Source organism: Orycteropus afer, unplaced genomic scaffold (assembly GCF_000298275.1).
Source record: "Orycteropus afer afer isolate SDZICR_OR568_19922 unplaced genomic scaffold, OryAfe1.0 scaffold00198, whole genome shotgun sequence".
Taxonomy (NCBI): Eukaryota; Metazoa; Chordata; class Mammalia; order Tubulidentata; family Orycteropodidae; genus Orycteropus; species Orycteropus afer.
Genome location: NW_006921785.1, coordinates 5,756,208 through 5,778,826, shown reverse-complemented (window position 1 = coordinate 5,778,826; position 22,619 = coordinate 5,756,208). Strand labels below are relative to the sequence as shown.

The following is a 22,619-nucleotide window of genomic DNA, read 5'->3' as shown; positions in this document are numbered from 1 at the left end:
ACCGGGAGACTGTGATATCATAGACCAAAGAAAGAGTGTCTCAAAAAGACAGAAATGTCAATTGCATTTAGCAGCCAGAAGGCTGTTTCTGACTCTGAGAGAGTTACTGTTTCAGTGGAGAGTGGATCTGGACAACAGAAGCTGAATTAGAGTGGGTAGATGAATATGAAATAGGCAAGTGGAGAACAGAGAATGTAGGTAACCTTTTCAAATGTTTTGGCTGTGAAGATAAGCAAAAGTGAATATAGTAGCTAGAAAGGGATATGGGTTGGAGGGAGGTTTTATTTAAGACGGGTGATTTGAACAAATGTGAAAACAGCTGGAAACAGGCCAGTTCGAGAGAGAGAAATTGAAAAAGAGAAAGAGAAGGGGTGATATCTGAGCCGGTAGGATGGGATGAGATTCTGTACACAGGTAGAAGAAGGAGGATACTTCACTAGTTACAGGAGCCTGTACACTTACTCAAACATGGGGCACATCCTGCTGTGCTCCAAACTCTTCATGATGAAATTACCAGCATCTAGAAGACAATTCTGTTCTTTTCATAGCTCCTCAACTCATGCCTCTCCCAACATGTGGAAAGATCATTTTTTCTTTCCCTTCCTGCCCCAACACAGAGAGGGAAATTTCCCCTTTCTGCTGCATATAGCATTGGGATGGAGATACAGCAGAGGAATTTACTGTCAGTTTGATGATAGGCAGAAAATCATCACTTGCAATACAGTACTCATGTGTAAGGTGTACATGTGTGAGTTTGTAAATATTGGTTTATATCTTGGGGGCTCTTGTGTACTGCATTTCAGTCTGAATGAATAATATTTGTATTCTATTCAATTAGTGGCTTTAGAAACCATGGTGCAATGTTTATCCCACTGATTCTATATAAGCAATTATTGAGGGCATATATATTGCTAGTGTAGCATGTACCAGCATCACCCATTAAATCAATGTTACATGTCACTAAAGTATGGATGTATTAGATACCAAAGCAGAGTACCATAGTTGCCTCTAAATTTAATACTGTTATTAATTATTAATAGTGATAGTTCTGTTTTTATCATTTTTTGCTGTCCAGTAATAAGATTCTGGGTTCAGAATTATTCATCTGTAGGAAAAAAAAATTGTGATAGAGGATGGATAAAGGATCAAGTAATTTTATAAGAATACTTTTTCCACTGTAGTTTTTAAAGGATAAACATTTGGACATTTAATACTTTCTCCATATTCCTGATAATATTTACATTTTGGTTTTCAAACATAGACTGATCAGTTAGAGGGGATAAGAGTTCAAAGATGAAAATAATACTAAAGCACAGTCCAGAGGTGATGACATACATAATGGACAAATGCTTATTCCAAATGTTTATTCCAGCTCAAATGTTTATTATTCTAGCAAGTAGGAGGAGTTCAAGAAGTAGTATGATTCTAATCACATAATACATGTGATACATGTAGATCAAATACTTCTTTTCTGGTGGGAAAAAAAAATCTTTTGTGAAAGAAAGGAACAAAAAGATAAATGAAAAAATTTTAATGTAATTAAGTTTCTAAGCGTTTAAAAAGAAAGTATCTTAAAATGGGTGATTTTATACCTTGATCTTCTGAGTGATTTTTATTTTATTATTACTTTAGCTTTTTCTTTTACCTAGTGAATTAGACTTGATTATAACATTAGGGAACCAACTTGAAAATATGAAGCAACTTGAATGATATGAAGTATCTGTTATGTGAACTTGGGAGAGCTGGCTCCAATAGCTTAGCTACTACTTTTTGCTGTTTCGGGAAAAAAAAAATCACCATGATCTCTTGTTTCCATCTTTGATGTGACTGCCAGAATTTGCTGGGTAGATCAGCAGGCAACTTAAGCTAAAGTCATTTTCCTTATTCTGGGGCCGACTATGCCATCACTGCGGTGCATTTGAAAAGGCCTCCTACCACACGTGCTTGGTATCATGACTGTTCTGGAAATGCTTTCCTTAGAGGCAATAATAGACCTTTTCCTAGAGGATTTGATACCAGGAAAAATATGAACTTCCATCTTAAAGTGGTAACCAAAGTGTCTTTTAAAGTAAATGTAAATTGATTGGACTCTTATTGTGCTTATATTTGAAATGATTTGGGAGTATGATTTTAAAAAGTAATCATGTATTATTTCCAACTCAGTCTGATTTTCAACTCAGTATGTTTATTTATTTATTTCTGCTTTTCCCCCTTTATATAGTTGGATCGACTAGTTGTGGATGCAGCAAAGGAAAAAAGAGAGATGGAGCAAAAACATTCCACCATTCAACAAAAGGTACCTGAGGGAAAAAAGTTAAAGTAGATCAATGCTCCTTTTACACAATCGTTAGATTATTGATTTCAGCAAGTTACCATTGTGTTGTAACAGATCTTTTTTGAGTTGCTTTAACAATTAAATTCCTCAGATAAATTCCTCCTCTTTTTGTGTAAAGTGAAATATTTTTCAAGTGTTAAAGTATGTATTATTCTTTCAGATCAAATATATTTGAAAGGAGTGCTCTTGGATGAGTAAAAGATCAGCCTCTTCAGGTTCTAAGTTAAAAGGGACCTTTAGTTAGAATTTAAAACAATATTCTTAGTTTCAATTAAGATACCACCAGCCCCTGTAAAAAGAGTGTGTATGCATGTGCGTGTGCACACCTGCCTCAGGGTTAATGTGTCAGTTTTGTATTATGGATGTTCTAGTTGCTGTCACTCTAAGGCTCTCCTCATCTCCCATGTGATGTTTAAACCTCACTTGTATTTCATGTTAATTTGGAGCTCTGGTGGCATTTGACTAAGGTATTTGACTGCTGTTGACTGCTAACCAAAAGGTTGGTGGTTCAAACCCACCAGCCACTCCATGGAAGGAAGACTTGGCAATCTACTTCTGTAAAGATTTATGGTCTTGGAAACCCAAAGGGGGTGGCTGTGAGTTGGAATTCACTTGATGACATGAGTTTGGTTTGTTTTTTTGAGATAAACTAATATTTGAAAAATAAGTTTTTAAAAATGAGAACTTAAGTTTTAAACCAGATTTTATTTTTGTACCCTAAAATATTTGAGGATAATATGCCTAAAACTCAGCCTAATAATATTTTATTTTATATGACCAGCGATATTTTTTATGCAGTAATCTGAAAATAAGAGGAGAATTTTGAAGGGCAAATGTGACAACACAAGTAGTGTGACAAGTTGTCTTCTGGCATTGCTTTAAGGAATTCTTTTCTCTTGATATTGAGCAATCAAATCAAGTTGTGTTATGGCTTATTTAGAAATTAAAATTCTAATAAACTAGACCTGATGTAGAAGAAAGGAGCTCTGGTAGCACAATGACTAAGGCATCTGCCTGCTAACCAGAATGTTGGTGGTTCAAACCCACCAGGCACTCCACGGAAGCAAGACTGGACAATCTACTTCCATAAACATTTACCGCTTTGGAAACCCAATGGGGCTCACTAGTATGCCCATAGATGCAGGGGACATCAAATTCAATTTATACAAAAACACTGTTCCACGTCCTACTTTGGCGAGTAGTGACTGGGATCTTAAAAGCTTGCAATCAGCCATCTAGATGCAACAATTGGTCTCTCCTTGTCCATAGCAAAGAATAAAGAAAACCAAAGACTCATGGACACATTAGTCCAAGTGACTGGTATACCATGCGATCCTCAGCCTATATGACTGTGAGACCAGAAGAACTAGATGATGCCCGGCTACCATTCGGAGGTGGATCTATGTAGGGGATCCTGGATAGAGTGGGAGAACAATGTGGAACAAAACTCAAAATCATAAAAAAAAAAAATGGGGGGGACCAGGTTTGCTGGTCTGATACCTGGTGGCACCACTGAGACTATGGCCTCTAGCTGCCCTTCAGGTCTGGAATTGAACCCACACCTATGGCTTCCAGCCAAGGAAAAGACAGGCATATGAGTTGAACATTTACCTCAGGTAGATACACTCCTTGGAGGGAACAATCATGGGAGAATGGAAGGGCTGTGTATGCACAGAGAGACTGCTCAGGGAGCAGGAGTGCATGGAGGGAAGGACACAGGGAAGAGGTAACTATGGGGAGGAAGCAAGAGGGGAGATGTTGCATTGTGGGAAATTACAGTCAATGTCATGTGACAAAGTATATGTGAGCTGCTGTATGGAGGGTGAATTTGCTCTGTAAACTTTCACCCAAATCACAATCAAAATAAAAAAAAAAAAATAGAGGATTAATACTAATGTAAGAAATTAATTATAGGGGAATTTATTTAAAAAAAAATAATGGGGATCACTATGAGTCAGAATCGACTCAATGACAGTGGGTTTGGTTTTGGTTTTGATGTGGAAGATATATCAGGGAAAATAATGAAGGAGAAGCTAGTAATAGAAGTAAAGAAACTTTCATCTGTGATTGGTTATTAATACTCAAGGAGAAAATACTGAAAAAGGAAAGATTTCCTACCAGACCATCTTTAAATTACTTCCAGGCTGTAGTCACGTGAGACTAACTCCATATTTTCTTTGGTTTCGTTCAAGTAAATTCACATTTTTTCCATAACTTGTTTTAATGACATTGCCTTTGAGAGACTGTTAAAAATTGGAGGCCAGTCATTTCTAATTAAATGAAAGATCATGATTTTTATAGAAATATGAATATATGCTTACTGAATTTTAAAATGAATATTTTGCATCCCTTTTTTTTTTCCTATTCTGTATACATAAGAGATTGAGTTTTTAGGTTCAATGTTGTACTGAAGGTCCAAAACTTACATATAGATTATTAAATCTAAGATTAACTTCCCTGACTTTAAATAATACTTCACTGTTTTCTTTTAAAGAAGGTAATATTTTTGCTAACCGTGAATACTTACCTTTTCTCTGCCTTTAAATGCTGGCACAGGCTGCATTACAGGTAAAAACAAAAATCCAATCATCTAACATTTAAGGGGAAATGTCTCATGTAATCATGTGGGTTTTTTAAAAATTACTGATTAATTAAGAAATATTGATGTTATATACATCTTTGTACTTAACCTTTTGGATATATACACATATTTCTGACTGCTGGATCATAGGGTATATAAATGTTCAGCATTAGTAGATAATGCTAAATTGTTTTCAAAGTGTTAGGAAGCAGCATTGCAGCACTGTGTGGGAGTGCCTGTTGCACCTTTTCACCTTATCCATTGTATTGTAAGAGTCTTTAATTAATTTTTGCCAATGCAGTAGGTGTATATTGATATTTTACTATGGTTTAAATTTATACCTCTTTAATAACTCATTAGCTTGAGCACCGCTTCCTATGTGTATGGGTCATTTGGATATTCTCTCGTGAAATGTCTGTTAGTCTTTTCGCTCATTTTGCTGTTAGGTTGCCTAACTAATTGTTGATCAAATTCCTCGTATATTTTGATCATAAGTCCTTTCTGGGAGTATAAGTGTTGCAGATACCTTCTCCCATTCTGTAACTTCCCACGCCCTACCTCCCTATCAAGTTCTTTAATAATTGAAAATTTTTATGTTCACAGAGTTTATGCTTTTTGTGTCTTGTTTAACAAACCCTTCCAAATCCTAAGATCATAAAGAACACTTACCTTCTAAGTGTTTATACCATTTCTTTTTGGATTTAGGTCTTTTGTCGGTCTATGATTAGGCTTTTGTGTATGGTGTGAAGTAGAGCTCCATTTTGCTTTTTTTCTTCACATTGGCAGCCATAATTCATAATTCATAATTGGAATTCTTAGAAGTTTGTTTTTTCCCCACTTAGCTGCAATCTCTCATCTTCTAATTCACATTTTCATACATGTGAAGTCTGTTTCATGTTCTCTAATCTGTTCTATCAGTCTTATTGTCCAATTGTGCCAGTACTATGCTGTCTTCATTATTATTGATTTATATAGTACATGTTGTTATCTGATAAAACAAAGACTTTTTCTTCCTCAAAAGTAGCTTGCTCATATTGGCTCTTTGCATTTTCATGTAAGTTTCAGAAGCAGCTTTTCAGATTCCATAAAAGTAGCTTCTGGGATTTTGATTGAGGTTGCATTAGATTTATGAATCAATTTGGGAGAGGATTGATATAATTATTTTACTGTATCTTTTAATCCATGACCTTGGTATATTTATTTTTCTCCCATTTATTTACATTTTCCCTTATAGTTTTCGTGTATGTGTTTTGTTACATTTATTCTTCTCAGTCTCACTGTCGTCGAGTTGGGTCCAACTCATAGTGACCCCTCCTTGGATTTCCAAGGCAGTATCACTATGGAAGTAGATTAAACAGTTGCAAATGTTCTCTTTAAAAATCTATTTTCTTATTGTTTGCTCTGTTAGAAATAAGTTGATATTTCTGTGATGATTTTATAACCAGCAATCTTGTTAAAGGGAGCCGTGGTACTAGCGGTTAAATGTTTGGCTGCTAACTGAAAAGTCGGCAGTTCGAACCCACCAGCTGTTCCACAGGAGAAAGATGTGGCAGTCTGCTTCTCTAAAGATTTACAACTTTGGAAACTCTGTGGGACAGTTTGACTCACTGTGAGTCGGAATTGACTTGATTGCAGTGGATTTGGTTTATTCTTGCTAAAAGGAGCTCTGGTGGCATAGTAGTTTAGCACTCTGCTGCTAGCTGAAAGGTTGGCAGTTTGAACCTACCAGCTACTTGGTGGGAGAAATATGTGACAGTCTGCTTTGTAAAGATTTACAGATTTGAAAATGCTATGGGACAGTTCTACTCTGTCCTGGAGGGTCTCTGTGAGTCGAAATTGACACTACAGCAGTTGATTTAATCTTGTTAGGCTCTCTTTTAATACTGCTTTATCTCTGTGTTCTTTTGGACGTTCTGTGTACATAGTCATTTCATCCATATATGATGACAGTTTTGTTTCTTACTTTCCAGTCCTTTACTTTTTCCTTTCTTACTGAACTCCAGCATACTCTTGAATGGAAGTACTAATAAAGAGCCTTCTTGGCATGTTGGCAATTTCAGAGGGAGACCCTCTATTAATAGATTCCTGTCCAACCTCGGCCAACCTTGGTTTTGCCTTCTGTTTCCTGGTCCCCACACCAAAGCTCAAGTTTCCGTGATAAAACAGATGCTCTTAGATGAAATCTAGCTTCAGTGTTCTGCTGATCTTTTAGGCTTCTCATTTTCACTTAATCTTTTGCTTTTGAGTATTCCTTCTTAATTTATCAGCTCGTGAATGCATTTAAAGGGATTTCAATATATTTACCTGACGTTAGTTGTTGCTTTCATTATAAAATCACATAATCTGTCACTGTTGCCAAGTATTATAAAATATTAACTGAATTAATTAATTTGAAGACAGTTCATCTCAAGAAATATATTTGGAAATTAGAAAATACTTGTAATGCACTGCACTTTCAAGAAAGTCTTATTTTATATTTTAGTAGCATCATGGTCATTTAAAAAGTACTAATACTACAAATGAAACCTTTGTAATGTTTCCAAACTCAATTATATCTGTTGATGACTTAATCCTGTCTGCATAATTAAATAAACTGTAACTTCAGATGAATTTTAAATGAAGAAGTTAAAGCTTTCCTGATTTTTTTTCCTTAAAAAAATAAGAAGAAATGTATATATTAACTTATAGATTCTACTTCATTTGATTATTTTGAATTAATGTGTTTTTTTGCCATTAAATTTTGAAAGTTATCAGGGAAATTTTAAAAAATTCTAAATTCAGACTATATCCGTTTTTCTTCTTAACAGATTCTTAGATTTGGAGACCCTTAGGTGATTTTCATTTTACCTCTTCTCTAGGACAAGACCATCGCCCTACCTCAGCATTCTCAGCAGGTGGTCAGGCAGCCTCTGCCAAAATGTTGCTCGTGACAGGATGCTCACTACTCCCTAATAGGATAGTATTCTAATTTTGTTCATTGTTCCAGAAATAATTTTGGAAGTTCTCAAGCTGATTTTTAGAGTTTTAAATTTGAGGATAGCACCAGTCTTACAACTTTGTTCGGATTGCTTTGGAAATAAATCAGGAAATAATTTAAATACAGGATTTCTGGTTTCAAAACTGAGTGAATCTTTGGAGGAAAATTGAAAGTTTGAATTGCATTCCAGTGAATAGGCAGTAGAGGAAGACTGTGAGTGAGTGTGAGTCCTCATAAACAAGTGATCTCAACATAGCCACCTCAGAGTGTGGACGACGGGCGTTGTTTGCAAACTACATTTTGTTTTAGGGAAAAAACACTGTGGAGCCTTTTCCCTATTTATGAGTTCTGTTCCTCTATTGAGTTAAGAAAAAGATTTGAAAAATACTATGGTAGTAATAGGAGCTCTAGTAGCATAGTGCCTAAGGCACTTGACTGCTAACTATAAGGCTGGCGGTTCAAACCCATCAGCCACTCCTCGGAAGGAAGATGGGGTAATCTACTTCCATAGTGATGCTACCTCAGAAGCCCAAGGAAGGGTCACTATGAGTCAGATCTGACTCGACGGCAGTGAGTTTGGTTTTTTTATGGTAGTAATAAATTTAGAAAAATAGTGGTAAATTTGAATTATCCCAGTTAAATACATCTGCATGCCCTTTTGGAGCTCCAGAAGGTTAGTGGTTCTAACCTACCAGCTGCTCTGCAAGAGGAAGATGAGCAGTCTGCTTCTATAAAGATTACAGCTTTGGAAACCCTTTGGGGCAGTTCTGGTCTGTCTATAGGGTTGCTATGAGTGGACTCAATGGCAGTGTATTTTGTTTTTATATGCCCTTTAAGGAGCCCTTATTGCACAGTGGTATAAGTGCTCAGCTGCTAAGTGACAGGTCAGCAATTCGAACCCACCAACAGCTCTGTAGGAGAAGGATGTGGCAGTCTGTTTCTATAAAGATTTTTAGTTTTGAAAATCCTATGAGGCAGCTCTACTCTGTCCTCTAAGGTCACTGTGAGTCAAAGTTGACTCAGTAGCAATGGGTTAGTTGTTGGTATGTGTCCTTTTGGGAGTCCCTGACTGGTGTAAATGGTTAATGCACTTAACTGCTAACAGAAGGGCTGGCAGTTCGTATTCCCAAGGAGAAAGTCCTGGCAGTCCACTTGCCTGCAATCAACCGTTGAAAACCTTGTGGAGCACAGTTCTGCGCTGACACACATGGGTTAACCATGAGTCAGAACTGACTCGATGGCAACTTTTTTAAAAATGCCCGTTTAAAAATTAACACACATCACCATAAAATGAAAACATTTATAAACATTACATGCTTTATAATATTTAGCTGTTCTCTTTGACTATTAGTATGTGTATTGCTTTGAGTGTATATACAATTTTTATTCTGTTTTCTTTTTTACCGGGTGTTCTATATAATCTTTTATGTTTTTACATCATAATGATGATAATTGCCTAATAGTCCATTGAATTAAAATACTTTAATATGTTGAAGAATTCTTCTATTATTGAACGTTTAGGTTTCTCCCTTTTCTTATGAATAATATTATCATAATTGTCTTAATGCAAAGCTTTTCTTCCTTGTAAGCTATTTCCCTAGGATACATTTGTTGGCAAGGGAGCTTAATCAAATCATATGAACATTTTTATGTGTTATTTTATCCAGGATTTCTCCAGTGATGATTCTAAGTTAGAATATAATGTAGATGCTGCAAATGGCATTGTTATGGAAGGATATTTGTTCAAGCGAGCCAGCAATGCCTTCAAAACTTGGAACAGGTAATATTATTTTAAATACTAGTCTTGATGTTTCTATGTTCACAATTTTGTGTCTTTTCCTGTGATTTGCAGCTTTTTCCTTCGTAATTCCTTGCATGCTCAGTCATTAGTGCATTTGTGAACCTAGTCCACTGAAGATGTCTGTCTAGGAAAGGGAACCCTTATATGAGTGTGAAAGATGAGAACATTAATCTGAAATTCTAAAATTTGAGCAAGGTTTAAATGAGGAAGTCAGTAAGAATTTTTATACTGCTTGGTATTTATGACTAGGTCATTACAGTAAATTAATTTATGTGACCCATGTCTCATATTTGTTATAAAATAGATTTGATTGTGAGTATAATAGATAACTAGGACAAGTGAGGTTTTTTTTTCCTTCTTTTGGTTTCTTCACTATCTGATATTTATGTATTCTCCTACTTGGAATATGAATCTTTAAGTTAGGTGATACAGATTGTTTGAACTTTTCAATAATTTCAATTAGGATATTAGCAATGGGAATTTTTTAGTGTGAGAAGTGCATGATGCTAGGTACTTATTTATTCTAAGCTTCATGGCAACTGAAACTTTGAATTCTTTTTTACTAAAATGATTATTACAAAATATATAAATCCAGTAAATGTTTATTAAATGAATGAATGCATAAAATGTTTTATTGTATTTTTCTATGTATTAAATATAATAAAGGGAAGTAATTTAAGACACTGAGGCATCAAACAGAAGATTGAGTTATTTCAGGATCATCCTTCTTAATATCAGTGATTAATCTTTGATTCAGGGGTGCCTCTCTTTTTTGGGAAAAAAAGGTGGTTAGAACAATTATAATAATTAAGTACATTATTTGAATTCTGATTAATTGATTTAATATTATATGTGGTTGAAATGTTTATATTTCCTTTATCACTTAAACAGGTATGAATTAATGTAATTTTAGGGAAGATTTTATTTTTTATAAGAGAAGAATATTAGCAAAATAGAATTTTCCTGGTAAATTTAATATTGTGTACATTCTTGTTAATTTAAATGGAAATGCTCATGCTTTATTGAATTGATTTCCTAATACTTTTAATTTCTTGCTAGTTAAAAAAAATTCACTTACATTTACAAATAGTGATTATTCATCATTTTCCTAACATTTGATATTGATGAATGTTTAAGTGGTACATAGCTTGTTATATTGACATAATTTGCCATTACCCTAGAGTGGATACAAACTGAAAAGAATAATAATTAATTCAAGCTTTTTTGTATTAGGTAGAACTTTTTATATATTGTGTGACTACTAGGAGGACCTACTAATATGGTCTGGCTGATAAAATAGTTAGACATTCTTTTTATGTGCAAATAAAAAATTAAGATAATAATCTTTTAAGTATCTCTTAGCAAATTTTCCTAGCAAGAGTAGGAAATAAAAAAAGAAAATGTGATTTAAAAAAAATATGATTGGTGAATCCTTAAAATAAATAAAGATTACCCAATCCATACATCATGACATAATCTTAGAATTCAGTTTTAACCATCAGATTTCAAAACAGCTTCCTTAAAATTAACACACTAAAAATATAATAAATCCATAGAAACTATACCATATGTAAAGAAAACATGAAGTGAATCTCCATAGACTGCTCCAATAAGAAATTATGTTAGACATCAAAATGAAGCACAGTGAGTGTTAGTGGAAAATGACATTGCCACTTAGGGCAGTAGAGGAAAATTAATTCTGATTTAAGCATATATATCTATTTTTATTATTTGTCTCATAAATTCTATTAATTGGCATAAATATTATTATGCAGTGAAAATCAGATAAGGAATAACTTAAGTTTGCAATGTGTAGACATGTTCCTATTTGTAAAGTGAAGAAGACACGAGACTGCTTTTTAAAGACATGGAATGTAGTAGGGTGGTAGTTATTGGTTAGAAACATAGAAAAGGACTTTGATACCATTCTAGTTCAACACTCTAAAGGTTTGGTAAAGCAGTGGAGGTATGGAGAGATTATGCTGTTTATTTGGAGTCACAGCTGTTTTATGACAATATTGGGGCACAAAACCTGCAACTCCCAATTCCTACTCAAATATCCTTTTACCATTTTTAAAATTGCTATTGAAGTTCCGAATGATTTGTATTTTGTTAAAGCATTATCAACTTCACTTCAAAACAAAACTAAAAAAACGTCACCAGTGAAAAAAATTGTATTGGCATTATTAGGAAAAGTTATATGCATGGCAAATAAAATTTATTTTGTTATTCCTTTAAAGAATGTTTTGATGAAAACAGCTAGTGAAAAGCAGACTTGTAAAAAATATGGTATTTAAATGTTACATGAAACTTTCTTCAAAAAGCAAAGGTCAAAACATTGCATTATATAAGTTTTAAAATTTTTTGGGTTTTAGTATAGAAACTGTGGAGTCACCAGGAGTTGAAATTGACTTGATGGCAACTGGTTTTTTAAGGAACTATAAAAGAGAGAAGAAGGAAGAATAATTTATAAAATGTTACTTGGAATTTTCCTCTGCTGTATTCTTATAATGTACAGTATATCTCAATTTTGTATGTGAGGCTTATTAAAAATTTAATTTCAGGAAACACTTGTAAATAATTTTTCTTTACCCATGTATGAATTTTGAGTCTGCCCTACTTTTCTAATTAGTTCTCTATTCAGCTTGATTTAATATATTCCACTGGCATCTGGGTAAAACATTGTATTTTTGATGATATTTGTGTCTTTAAAAATTCAGGAATCCAGTTACCTAAATATAGAGCTATTTCTGTCCAGTGATTAAGATTATTTTTTTTTAAGATTGTTTATGGGTTCATTTTAGGGATCATTTTGTTGTTGTTGTAGACACTATAAGGCACCAACCATTTCATGACACATTTCTTATTATCTATAGTTCTATGGAATTATGCCATATAATGTTTTCAAAATCAACTTCTTTTAATATACCTTCTTCCTGAGGGAATGTGAATGTGCCTAGGAATTCCCAGAAAGTTTTAAAACCTTACATCCATATTTCATAAATTATATTTTGAAAGCATCATTCTTTAATCTCAATTTTAACTGAATATATTTTGTGATGTGATTGGAATACCACATGGAGTGAAGAGTTTTCTCTTTTATGTGAGGTTGAACTTGTTTCTGATTGGTTTCAGATTTCTAGTTTCTGGCATCTGTTAAAATTGTATATGTATATAATATGTATTTTTCTGCACACATGAGGTCTATCAAAATAATCTTTCCTTACCAGGTCGTCTTCTTGGTGTGGCAGCTTCACTTCAAGCTCAGATCAGTGCTAGATGGGTTATTAGAGCCTGTATTTCTCTTTTACTTTTCATAATAATTTCAGAAAAGATGAAAAATCAAGAAAAAAATAAGTAAATATTAATATAATTTCTTTGGTAATAAGCAGGTAAACTAATAAAGAAGGTAAATAATTTCTCAGTCTTTGGTGAATCAAAGATTAGTTAAAAGCAGAAAATACATTTCAAGTATTTTTTAAAGCGGGATAGTTCTATATGCTGCTAATATACATGTAAATGTTTGATATTTGATTAAAGATGAAGTATGTTTATGTGTGGCCTTAGAGTTTCTCTGCTATCATTTGCTGAAAAAGGGTGGGGTGTTAGGTTTATTTGGCCAATAATATTTCATTATTTTTTAAATTCTTAATTAGTGATCCCATTTTCCTTATGAAAAGTTTTTATTTGTCTCAGGTTTATATAGATGTACCAATAGTGATTATTTCCCTTAATTTTTTAGGAGCAGCTTATTAAGATGAGGAGAGGTACTATCTATGTTTTATAGCCATGACCATAGAGGCAGAAAATAATAGTAGAGGTATGCCCAAGTGTGCTAAATCTTACCATAATGTTCTATGGCATAATTTTTAAAGAATATTTATGAATATTTTTGAAAATTAGTGTTTCAGATTCCAAAGAGTTAAAATGAACTGTATAAATGCATACATGTATAATATGTAAATAAAATTCGACATATAGTTTTGACTATTTTGTTAGGTTATGAGCTTAAGCTTGTTCCTTTAATTCTTGCTTTATTTTTATATCATGCTAGTCCTTTGCTTATTTTGCACATTTGCGTTTTCATTCTTTTACCACCTTTCCCTTATGTTTTAAACCTGCCCCATTTTTTCACATGACAGGAAAAAGCCCGATCATATCAGGTACCAAATGCCTTCCTTCCCCTCACCCTCTACCCTACTCAAATTTTCTCTTTGGCACGAGAAAGCTCATAATTAATCTGCGTTTCAGTTGGATTACTTGCAATGGATATAAAGTCTCTCTAGGCTTTAAATTGAGAAAAAAATAGAAATATTTTATTTGAGGAATGACATTCTGTCTTTTCAATTGTCATCTCTTCACTTTGTTTCAAATCTGGAAAAGAACATATGATATGTTTATAGTTACCCAAAGAAAATACAGATTGAGTAATATGAATATTTTTATATCTTTTTTTAAAAAAGGAAATATGCTAGTAAACTTTAAAAAGTTTTTAAACAACAACCAGTCTCTTTGGTAAAAAACATATTACTTATGTTGTTAAGAAATATGATTAGTTCCTAGATTTTTTCTTTGTTTTACCATTTGACTTTTTTTCCCCCTGTGAAAAAATTAATTTAATTTGAAATAAAGGAACATACAGTTTTAACTTTTTAGTTTTGCTAAATGTTTACCTATTTGGCACTGCTGTCAGTGTGTGCACAAAACTCTCATCTGTTTAGTTTTAATGATAAACCTTGGACAGATTTACAGTTGGGACTCAGACCTCAATTCTTTATTTTAACTACATTCCTGGAACTAGTGATGAAACAGTAAAAAATAACTTTTCAGTACATGTTTACATTAATATTCTCCTTTCCCCCCAAATTGTACCATCTGGAAGCTTCCATTGATATGTAAAAATCAATATTTTAAATAAAAAGTAAACATTACCCAGTTTTAGCTTATAGTTTTTATTCTATCAAATTATTTCAATTTGAAATAGATACAAAATATTTTTGGTTTTCTTAATGAAGTAAGGAGTTGTCCCTTTTAGAAAACTGTCTTGTATTTTGGCTTTGTGGTCAGTTTATGAATCTTTTAGGATACGGTAGTCATCATAGTGCTGTCCAAAATTTGTCTCCTTGGATCTAGTTATTTGTTCTGGTACCTTCAAATTCTAGGTACTGAGTGCTTTAAATATTTAGGTTTTTTTTTTCTTTTTTCCATAGACCATGAACTATTTATAAGTCTCATTTTTCATTTTATTGGAACTGTTAATACCTAGCATTGTTTTTTAGGTGCAACAATTAACGATTATATTCCGTTTTACTTACTTACCTGATTAAAGTCTCAGTCATGGTTAAATGAATGCAGTTAGCTGTTTTTTTTTTTTTGTTTTTTTTTTTAAAAAAAGGGCAGTGGAGGGGAGATAGTATCATAAGACATGCAGATCATAGTGTTTCAGATTTTTTTCTACCTAGGATAATTTATGACTTTTTTCTCTTAGAGATATTGTCAAACTAAGATAAATATATATTGAAATTAGTTTGTCTTTCCTGAGTGTACAAGAACTGATGATGTGAAAAAGTCACCTAGAAGCAGATAGATGGCGGGGGATTTGTGTTTCAGAAATACACCTGATCTGCAAAGTTACTAATTGGAACATAGGTTCCTATCTAGTATTTTGTTATTACTTTTAGAGGGTATTATTTGAAGACCTTATTTAAAGACCTCAGAAGCATGAAAAGTTTACATGGTAACAAGTGTTTTTTCCATTGTGCAATAAAAAACAATCTGGAAATTTTCATCAGATTATATGATTACTATAATATGATAGAACAAAATAAATTTTATTAAAATAGTCCACCCTAGTTCAAATTACTATTAATGAAAAAACCACTGTAATCCTTAACAGAGATTTTTTTCCATTGCATGTCATCCCATGCCACAGGGCTGCACCATTTTGTTTGTAGGTATTTTCTTTAACATTTCTAACCAACTATGTGCCCCAAAGCAAAAATACCCAGAAGTTCTTCCTTTTCTAGCTTTCCTCTTGATTTGCATTTAGAGACAACACCTGGCTTTGTCCAGATGCTTATTTAACAAATCTTTATTTTAATGGTAAAGGTAACATCTTTTTAAGTGACAATGAAACCTAACAGTGTGTTTAGGAAATGATTTAAAAATGAAAAAGTATGTCCTAATTTTTTTCTTAGCTTTGGAAAATTAACTTAATTTTTTTAAAATAGAACTTTTCTAAGAGTTTAAATATGTTATTTCTAGTGCTTTGTGTTAGTATCAATGAAAAGGTAGAATCTCTATCTGCTAATAGATTAATAACTAATGTTGACAATAGAAATCATCTCATATGACACTAATTTTAAAATGACTCAGTTACTGTTTTACCTTTCATGCTTGATGAGAATTTTTGCTTTATGGATGGCTTTTGGCTGCGATTTTATTTTTGTTTTTTTTGTAAGTCTTTAGATCCTTTTACTGTTATTTAAGAAATTAGAATTAGTAAATATGGCATCTGTAGCTTAGCTTTTTCTTCTAAAGAAGATTACAAATAAATTGTTTAATAATTCACGATAATGAACGGAACAATGGAAATAGTTGAATGAATCTTTTGTAGTAAAAACTTTGATTATTCTGACCAGAAGTATTTTATATGAAAATAAGGCCAAGTTAGTTGGTGATTATTTCCTCTTTGATTTCTGTTCTAAACTGATTATTTTGTTTCCTTTTTTGCTTAACAAATAAGTCCTGGAAGAAAGGTTGAAAGGAACAGACTACTTATTTGATATGTTTTATTATATATAGACAATGGATATTTCCATTCATGATATAAATTGATTTCTCCTTTACAATAAAACAATTACTTTTGGGGAAAGAGTTCAGTTATTTTTGAAGAACCTCAAAAAATGTATAGATTTTTACTTTAAAACAGTATTTACTTGGTGATAACCTAAATGATAACAGTGTTTGTTAGGGTATCAATTTATGTCATAAAACAAATCAAAATATAGTCATTTTATTTTCCTAATCTGGTTTTGAAATGCTTGTTCTTTACTTTCACTAGTTATATTGACATCAGTTTATATGAAGTGAAACAAAACAATGCATTAGTCAAAACATGATTAATCATAAACTGATTTCCAGTGCTTTCTCAAATATTTCATTTTTAGCAACAGTTGAAATTATGTTTATTAAAATGTAATGTATTTTATATTTATTTAGACGCTGGTTTTCAATACAGAACAATCAATTGGTTTACCAGAAAAAGTTTAAGGTAGGTGTTTTGTTAAGTAATTAAATGGAAACCTAATGAGTCCCAAATTGCATATCATTACTGGTTTGCCTTGTAAAGCATAAATTCATAAACACTCATATGTGCAAAGGTACTATTTATTAGGCATGTATTTGGCCATGTGTAAGTGGACTCTAGGAGCTCTGGTGGCATAGCACCTAAGGCATTTGACTACTAACCAGAAGACTGGCTGTTCAAACCCACCATCCGCTCCTCGGAGGGAAGACTGGGCAATCTACTTCCATAGAGATACAGCCTCAGAAACCAAGGAGGGGTTGCTATGAGTTGGAACTGACTCGATGGCACTGAGTTTTTAAGTGGACCCTAGAGTGAAAAGTAAGGAGCCCTGGTGGTGCTGTGGTTAAGTGACAGGCTGCTAGATGAAAGGTTGGTAGTTCCAACCTACCAGTGGCTCTGTGGAAGAAAAGACCTGTTCTGGAAACAGTTACCCTCTGGGAAACACTATGGGGCAGTTCTGCTCAGTCATATAGGGTCACTATGAGTCAAAATCGACTCAACAGCATACAACATAGTGAAAAGTGTCAGCATTTGATCTTTAAAAGCAGAGTGATATTGAATTATGAATTCCTAGCTTTGAATGGGTTTTTCTGTGTTCCAGAATTATTACTTGTGTTTCTTTCTATGTCTCTTTGTCTAGCACAGGAATAGCACTAACATTGCATAGTACTGTTTGAAGCTGAAAGGGAGGAGGCCTTTTAAGAGTACACATTAGGGTCAAAATTGATTATATGGAAAGGTTAAAAATGACATTAAAACATAAGCTGCAAGTAATTTAAATAGTAACATCTAAATTTGTTAGTATTTTTTTTATATATTTTGTCTTTCCCATCCTTATTTTAAAGATATTTTGTTTCTTAGTACTGCTGTAAGAAAAATACCCCAAGTGGGTGGTTTTAAAGAACCAAAATTTATTTTTTCTCACAGTTCAGGAGACTGCAAGTCTGAAATGAGGGCACTCGCTCTGGAGGAAGCCTCTCTCTTTAGGGGAAGATCTCTCTCAGTTTTTGTAGACCCAACATTCCTTGATTCCTTGGCAGTCTCCATGTGACATATACCTTCTTGTTTGTGGGTACTTGCTTCTTCGCCTCATCTTCTCTTTCCTTTATCAAAAATGATTGGTTAAAGACACACCCTACACTTGTTGTTGTTGTTATGTGCCCTCGAGTAAGACCCAACCCTTCCTTGGGTTTCCGAGGCAGTATTACTATGAAGTAGATTGCCCAACCTTCCTTCTAAGGAGTGGCTGGTGTGTTTGAACTGGTTAACAGCCTTAGGCACTACGCTACCAGAGCTCCTACATCCTAAGCTGTTGTTGTTGTTGTTATGTGCCATCGGTTCAACCTGACTCATAGTGACCCCTCCTTGGGTTTCTGAGGCGGTATCACTAGGGAAGTAGGATTGCCCAGCCCTCCTTCCGAGGAGTGGCTGGTGGGTTTGAACCGCCAGCCGTCTGGTTAGCAGGCAAGTGTCTTAGCCACTATGCTACCAGAGCTCCCTAAGCTAGTATTCCTTATTAACATAGCAAAGAAAACTCCATTCCCAAATGGGATTATACTCACAGGTAGGAGTTAGGATTTACAGCACTTATTTTTGGGAGACACAATTCAATCTATAACAAAGAGTGTAGAATTTTTATTTTTCAGAAGGGCACATGATGTGAAAGTATTCAAAATAATTAGAAAAAAAAAAAGTAGACTATTCCAAGTAATATTTTTAAGGATGTTGTTATTGGAAATAGTATTTAAATAAATATAGAAATTTTGTTTCCTTACTATAGGATAATCCCACTGTGGTAGTTGAAGATCTCAGGCTCTGCACAGTGAAACATTGTGAAGACATAGAAAGAAGATTTTGCTTTGAGGTGGTCTCTCCAACAAAGTGCGTGATTCTAAAGAATCTGAAAGTTGCTTTTATGTTTCTATAGATTATCTTAAAGAACTTTCCAGAGTACAGAAAGTTTTGCCTTTGACTCATAATTATCGGTGCTAAAGAAAGTATTTTTATAATAAATTCAAATAGGTAATTATTAAAGATATTACAGTCATATATTTACGTAACTTCTACCCATATACCATATTCTTTAAAACTCTAGAGATTATTGATATGTATGTATGAAAACTTCTTTAGCTGTCATAATGATGAACTGAAATTATATTTCAATTTCCTTGAGAATTATAATTTTGTATTTTAGAAAGTTACCAATAGAAAAATTTAAGATAATATGTATGTAGTAGATTTAAGGATTTATTTTTAATTTAATATGCAGAAATGATGTTCTGTTTTCATTAGATAATTTGTTTTACTGGTACCTACCTTGTTTTCTTCATGAGCATATTTTATTCTAAAGATAGATGAAATAAAACCTTTTAACAAAAATTTGTGTTGTTGTTGTTAAAAATGTATTAAATAACAAAGTGGCTAGAAATTTAAAGCTTATGGTTTTTTTACTGGTTATTGTAGTGTCTGAGAAAACAATTGTGTTGTTTCTTTTTAGAAGTTGTATGCTCCAGGCAGATTCTGAAAAGCTGCGCCAGGCATGGATTAAAGCTGTTCAGACTAGTATTGCCACTGCGTATAGAGAGAAAGGTGATGAATCAGAGGTTAGTAAACTGTACTGCAATACCAAACAATATCTTGTCAGTATTAATTTTTAAAATCTAAGTTCAATTTCTCTTTATTTTTCCTAGAATTTTAATGTTATTTTAATATTGAATATATGTTCCAGATTAATGTAAGGTATTCTGATGTTAGTTTTTTCCCTAAGAATATTTTATATTTTAGTTAATAATGAAATAATGTTAGTGATGTGAGTAAGAAAATAATGAATGTATATATCCACATTCAGTATATCCACAAATTACCATTAACACGAAACACCAGGCTATAGTTAAACATGTAGACGACTGAGAAAATCAGATGGGGGTCAATGAACAGGATTATATTCTAGACCAAAGACAGATTCAGCTGAGGCTAATCTTGCACAGATACTAGTGATAACAAAATACCCACAATCATTATAGAAACAACAGAAGACAGACATAGAGCAATCCTTCATAGACAGCCAGACACTGAGGGAGCGAGATCCACTGGATCTGCCAATTCAGGAGCATAATATTGGGGGACACCAGACTCAATTGGCACAACAAAGTACATAAAAATCTTGTTCTACAACCTACTTTGATGAGTAGCGACGGGGGTCTTAAAAGCATTTGAGTAGCCATCTAAGATGCAACTAATGGTTTCCTATCATCAGAAGTGAAGAAGAGTGAAAAAAAACCAAGGACATTTGGAAACAGTCAGCCCCAGGTCATGATGGACCTCGAGACCAGAAGAACTAGATAGTGCCTGGCTATCAATGCCAACTACTCGGGAATAGATCATAACTGGAGATCCTGGATAGAGTGGGATGAAAAACCTGGAACAAAATTCAAAACACAATGATGGCCAGTATTACTGGTCAGATGGAGTCTGGTGGGACCCCCAAGACTATGGCCCTTGAATACACTTCAGGCCTGGGATGAAACTCACTCCCAAGGGATGGCTCTCAGCCTAATAGTAAATAAGACTTATATGCAGAATATTCAACCCAGGGTGATAAATCCCTTGGAGCAATCGGCCATGGAGCACCAGAGGGACAACATTCACACAGAGAAAAGCTGGACAGACAGGAGTGCATAACTAAGATGGGCTCAGGGAGGTGGTTGGGGGCTGTTACTGGGAATGGAGAGGAGGAGAGTGGGTTAGGGTTGGGGATGGTAATTGGGGAGTGACACCAAATGTACATGAAATGTTGAATGTAAAACAAATTCTTCCCTGTAAATTTGCTCCTAAAGCACAATAATAATAATAAAATGAATGTGAAAGGTGTTAAAAATTAAAATGGAATAAAAAGCAATAAAGGAGAGAGCAACATTGTTTCTTAACTAAAGGCTCTATGAAGTTAAGTTTGATTTGGAGTCTTTTTTTCCTCCCCTCTATTTATTTTTTTGTTTTTTTAATGCATTTTATTGAAATATAATTTATGTACAGTGCAATACACAAAACTAAAGTGACATGGGTCAGTGCATTTTTTTTGTGTGTGCAGTGTTCTCTCTCCTTCCCTCCCACTCCTGGCAACCAACAAAGAAAGTTTCCCTCTATATATAAACCTTTCCTTGACCTTCCACAACAACAAACTATATTTGTCCTTCTGTGACTGACTTACTTCATTCAGCATAATGTCCTCCAGATTCATCCATATTATGCGGTGTTTTGCAGACTCTACATTATTCTTTAGTGCTGCATTATGTGTATATACCATAGTTTGGTCATCCACTCTTCCGCTAATGGGCACGTAGGTTGTTTCCATCTTTTTGCTATTGTAAATAAGGCTGTGATGAACATGAGTGTACATATATGATTTGGAGTCTTTGGGTCATAGTCTGGATCCAGCTTCCCAAAGAGTTTACAAACTCTTTTGGGAAAGGGCATGAGTAAGTCTTGATAATGGAACTCGACACTACTGGGCATCTGGCATGACTGTGGCATGGATCTGATGATAGAGAGCTGTCAGAGTGGGTTGCTCTATATATTGTATCCCGAAGGCTGTCTTGGCCAACTTTCAGCGCCCAGCAGTAGATTGAATTAGAATCCTTTCTAACAGGTGATAAGAGTACTCAGCTGATCCAAGCAGCTGGGCATAGACAGGAGAGTAGGGATTGCCTCTAGCCAAGCTCACCTGTACATTGTTGAATACAAATGATGGGAACATTGGCAAAGGGCATCTTGAGAAGATAGTCCTTACTGTACCAGTCTCTTGTATGACACTCCAGTTTGGATCACTTTCCCCTAAGCTTGCTCTGTAGTTGTTGGTTTTGGGATTTCTCAATATAGTCATTCTGATAATGCTTTTCTCTCCTGTATTCCACATCTTTCTCCTCCTTATCAAGAAGCACTTGAGTACTTCTGCCTGTGGCTTTCTGAAAATGAGAAATGTGTGAGTCTTTACATGTCTGAAAATGTCTTTATTCTGTCCTACATTTGGTTCAGAGCTTGGCTGGGTATATAATTTTTAGGTTGGAAATAATTATTCTTAAGAAATTTAACAACTTTGTTTTTCTAGTTCTAGTTCTGATTACTGATCTTTTCAAAAGATCTCTTTTTCTTCCTTTCTTTTTTTTAATTGTGATTTGAGCAAATTCACTTTCTACTCAGCAGTTCATACACTTTTGTTTCGTGACAATGATTGCAATCCCTACAGTATGACAGCTCTCTCCCCACTTTCTCCCTTTGGTTACTTTTTCCCTGTGTCCTTCTTCCCTATGTGTTCCTGCCCTCTAAGCTTTCTCCCTACACAGATACTGCCCTTCTGATCTCCTGTGGTTGTTTTTGGCCTTCTTTGCTCTACATTTTTATTTTTACTTTTTTACTTTTATTGTGGTAAAAACATACAAGACATTCACCAACATAACAACTTCCACATTTACAGCTCAGGAACATTGATGACATTTTTCATGTTGTGCCACCATTATTACTATCCTCTTCTAAAATATTCCATCACTATTGGCAGAAACTCAATGCCCCAGAAACAAAAGCCTCCCTTTTTCCTCTCCTTCCTACATCTCGCAACTGCTA

The 22,619-nt window shown here is 34.0% G+C and overlaps 1 protein-coding gene across 1 annotated transcript in view; it reads left to right on the top strand.

Annotated features, from left to right (window-relative positions):
- The window catches only part of ACAP2 (ArfGAP with coiled-coil, ankyrin repeat and PH domains 2), a 167,578-nt gene that overhangs the window by 102,883 nt on the left and 42,076 nt on the right, over positions 1–22,619 (top strand). Inside the window, exons 8-12 of the mRNA XM_042781941.1 lie at positions 2,222–2,296; positions 9,561–9,673; positions 16,916–16,967; positions 18,784–18,884; positions 19,501–19,606. Of these exons, the coding sequence (XP_042637875.1) occupies positions 2,222–2,296; positions 9,561–9,673; positions 16,916–16,967; positions 18,784–18,884; positions 19,501–19,606 (447 nt within the window). The remainder of the gene's footprint in view (positions 1–2,221; positions 2,297–9,560; positions 9,674–16,915; positions 16,968–18,783; positions 18,885–19,500; positions 19,607–22,619) is intronic.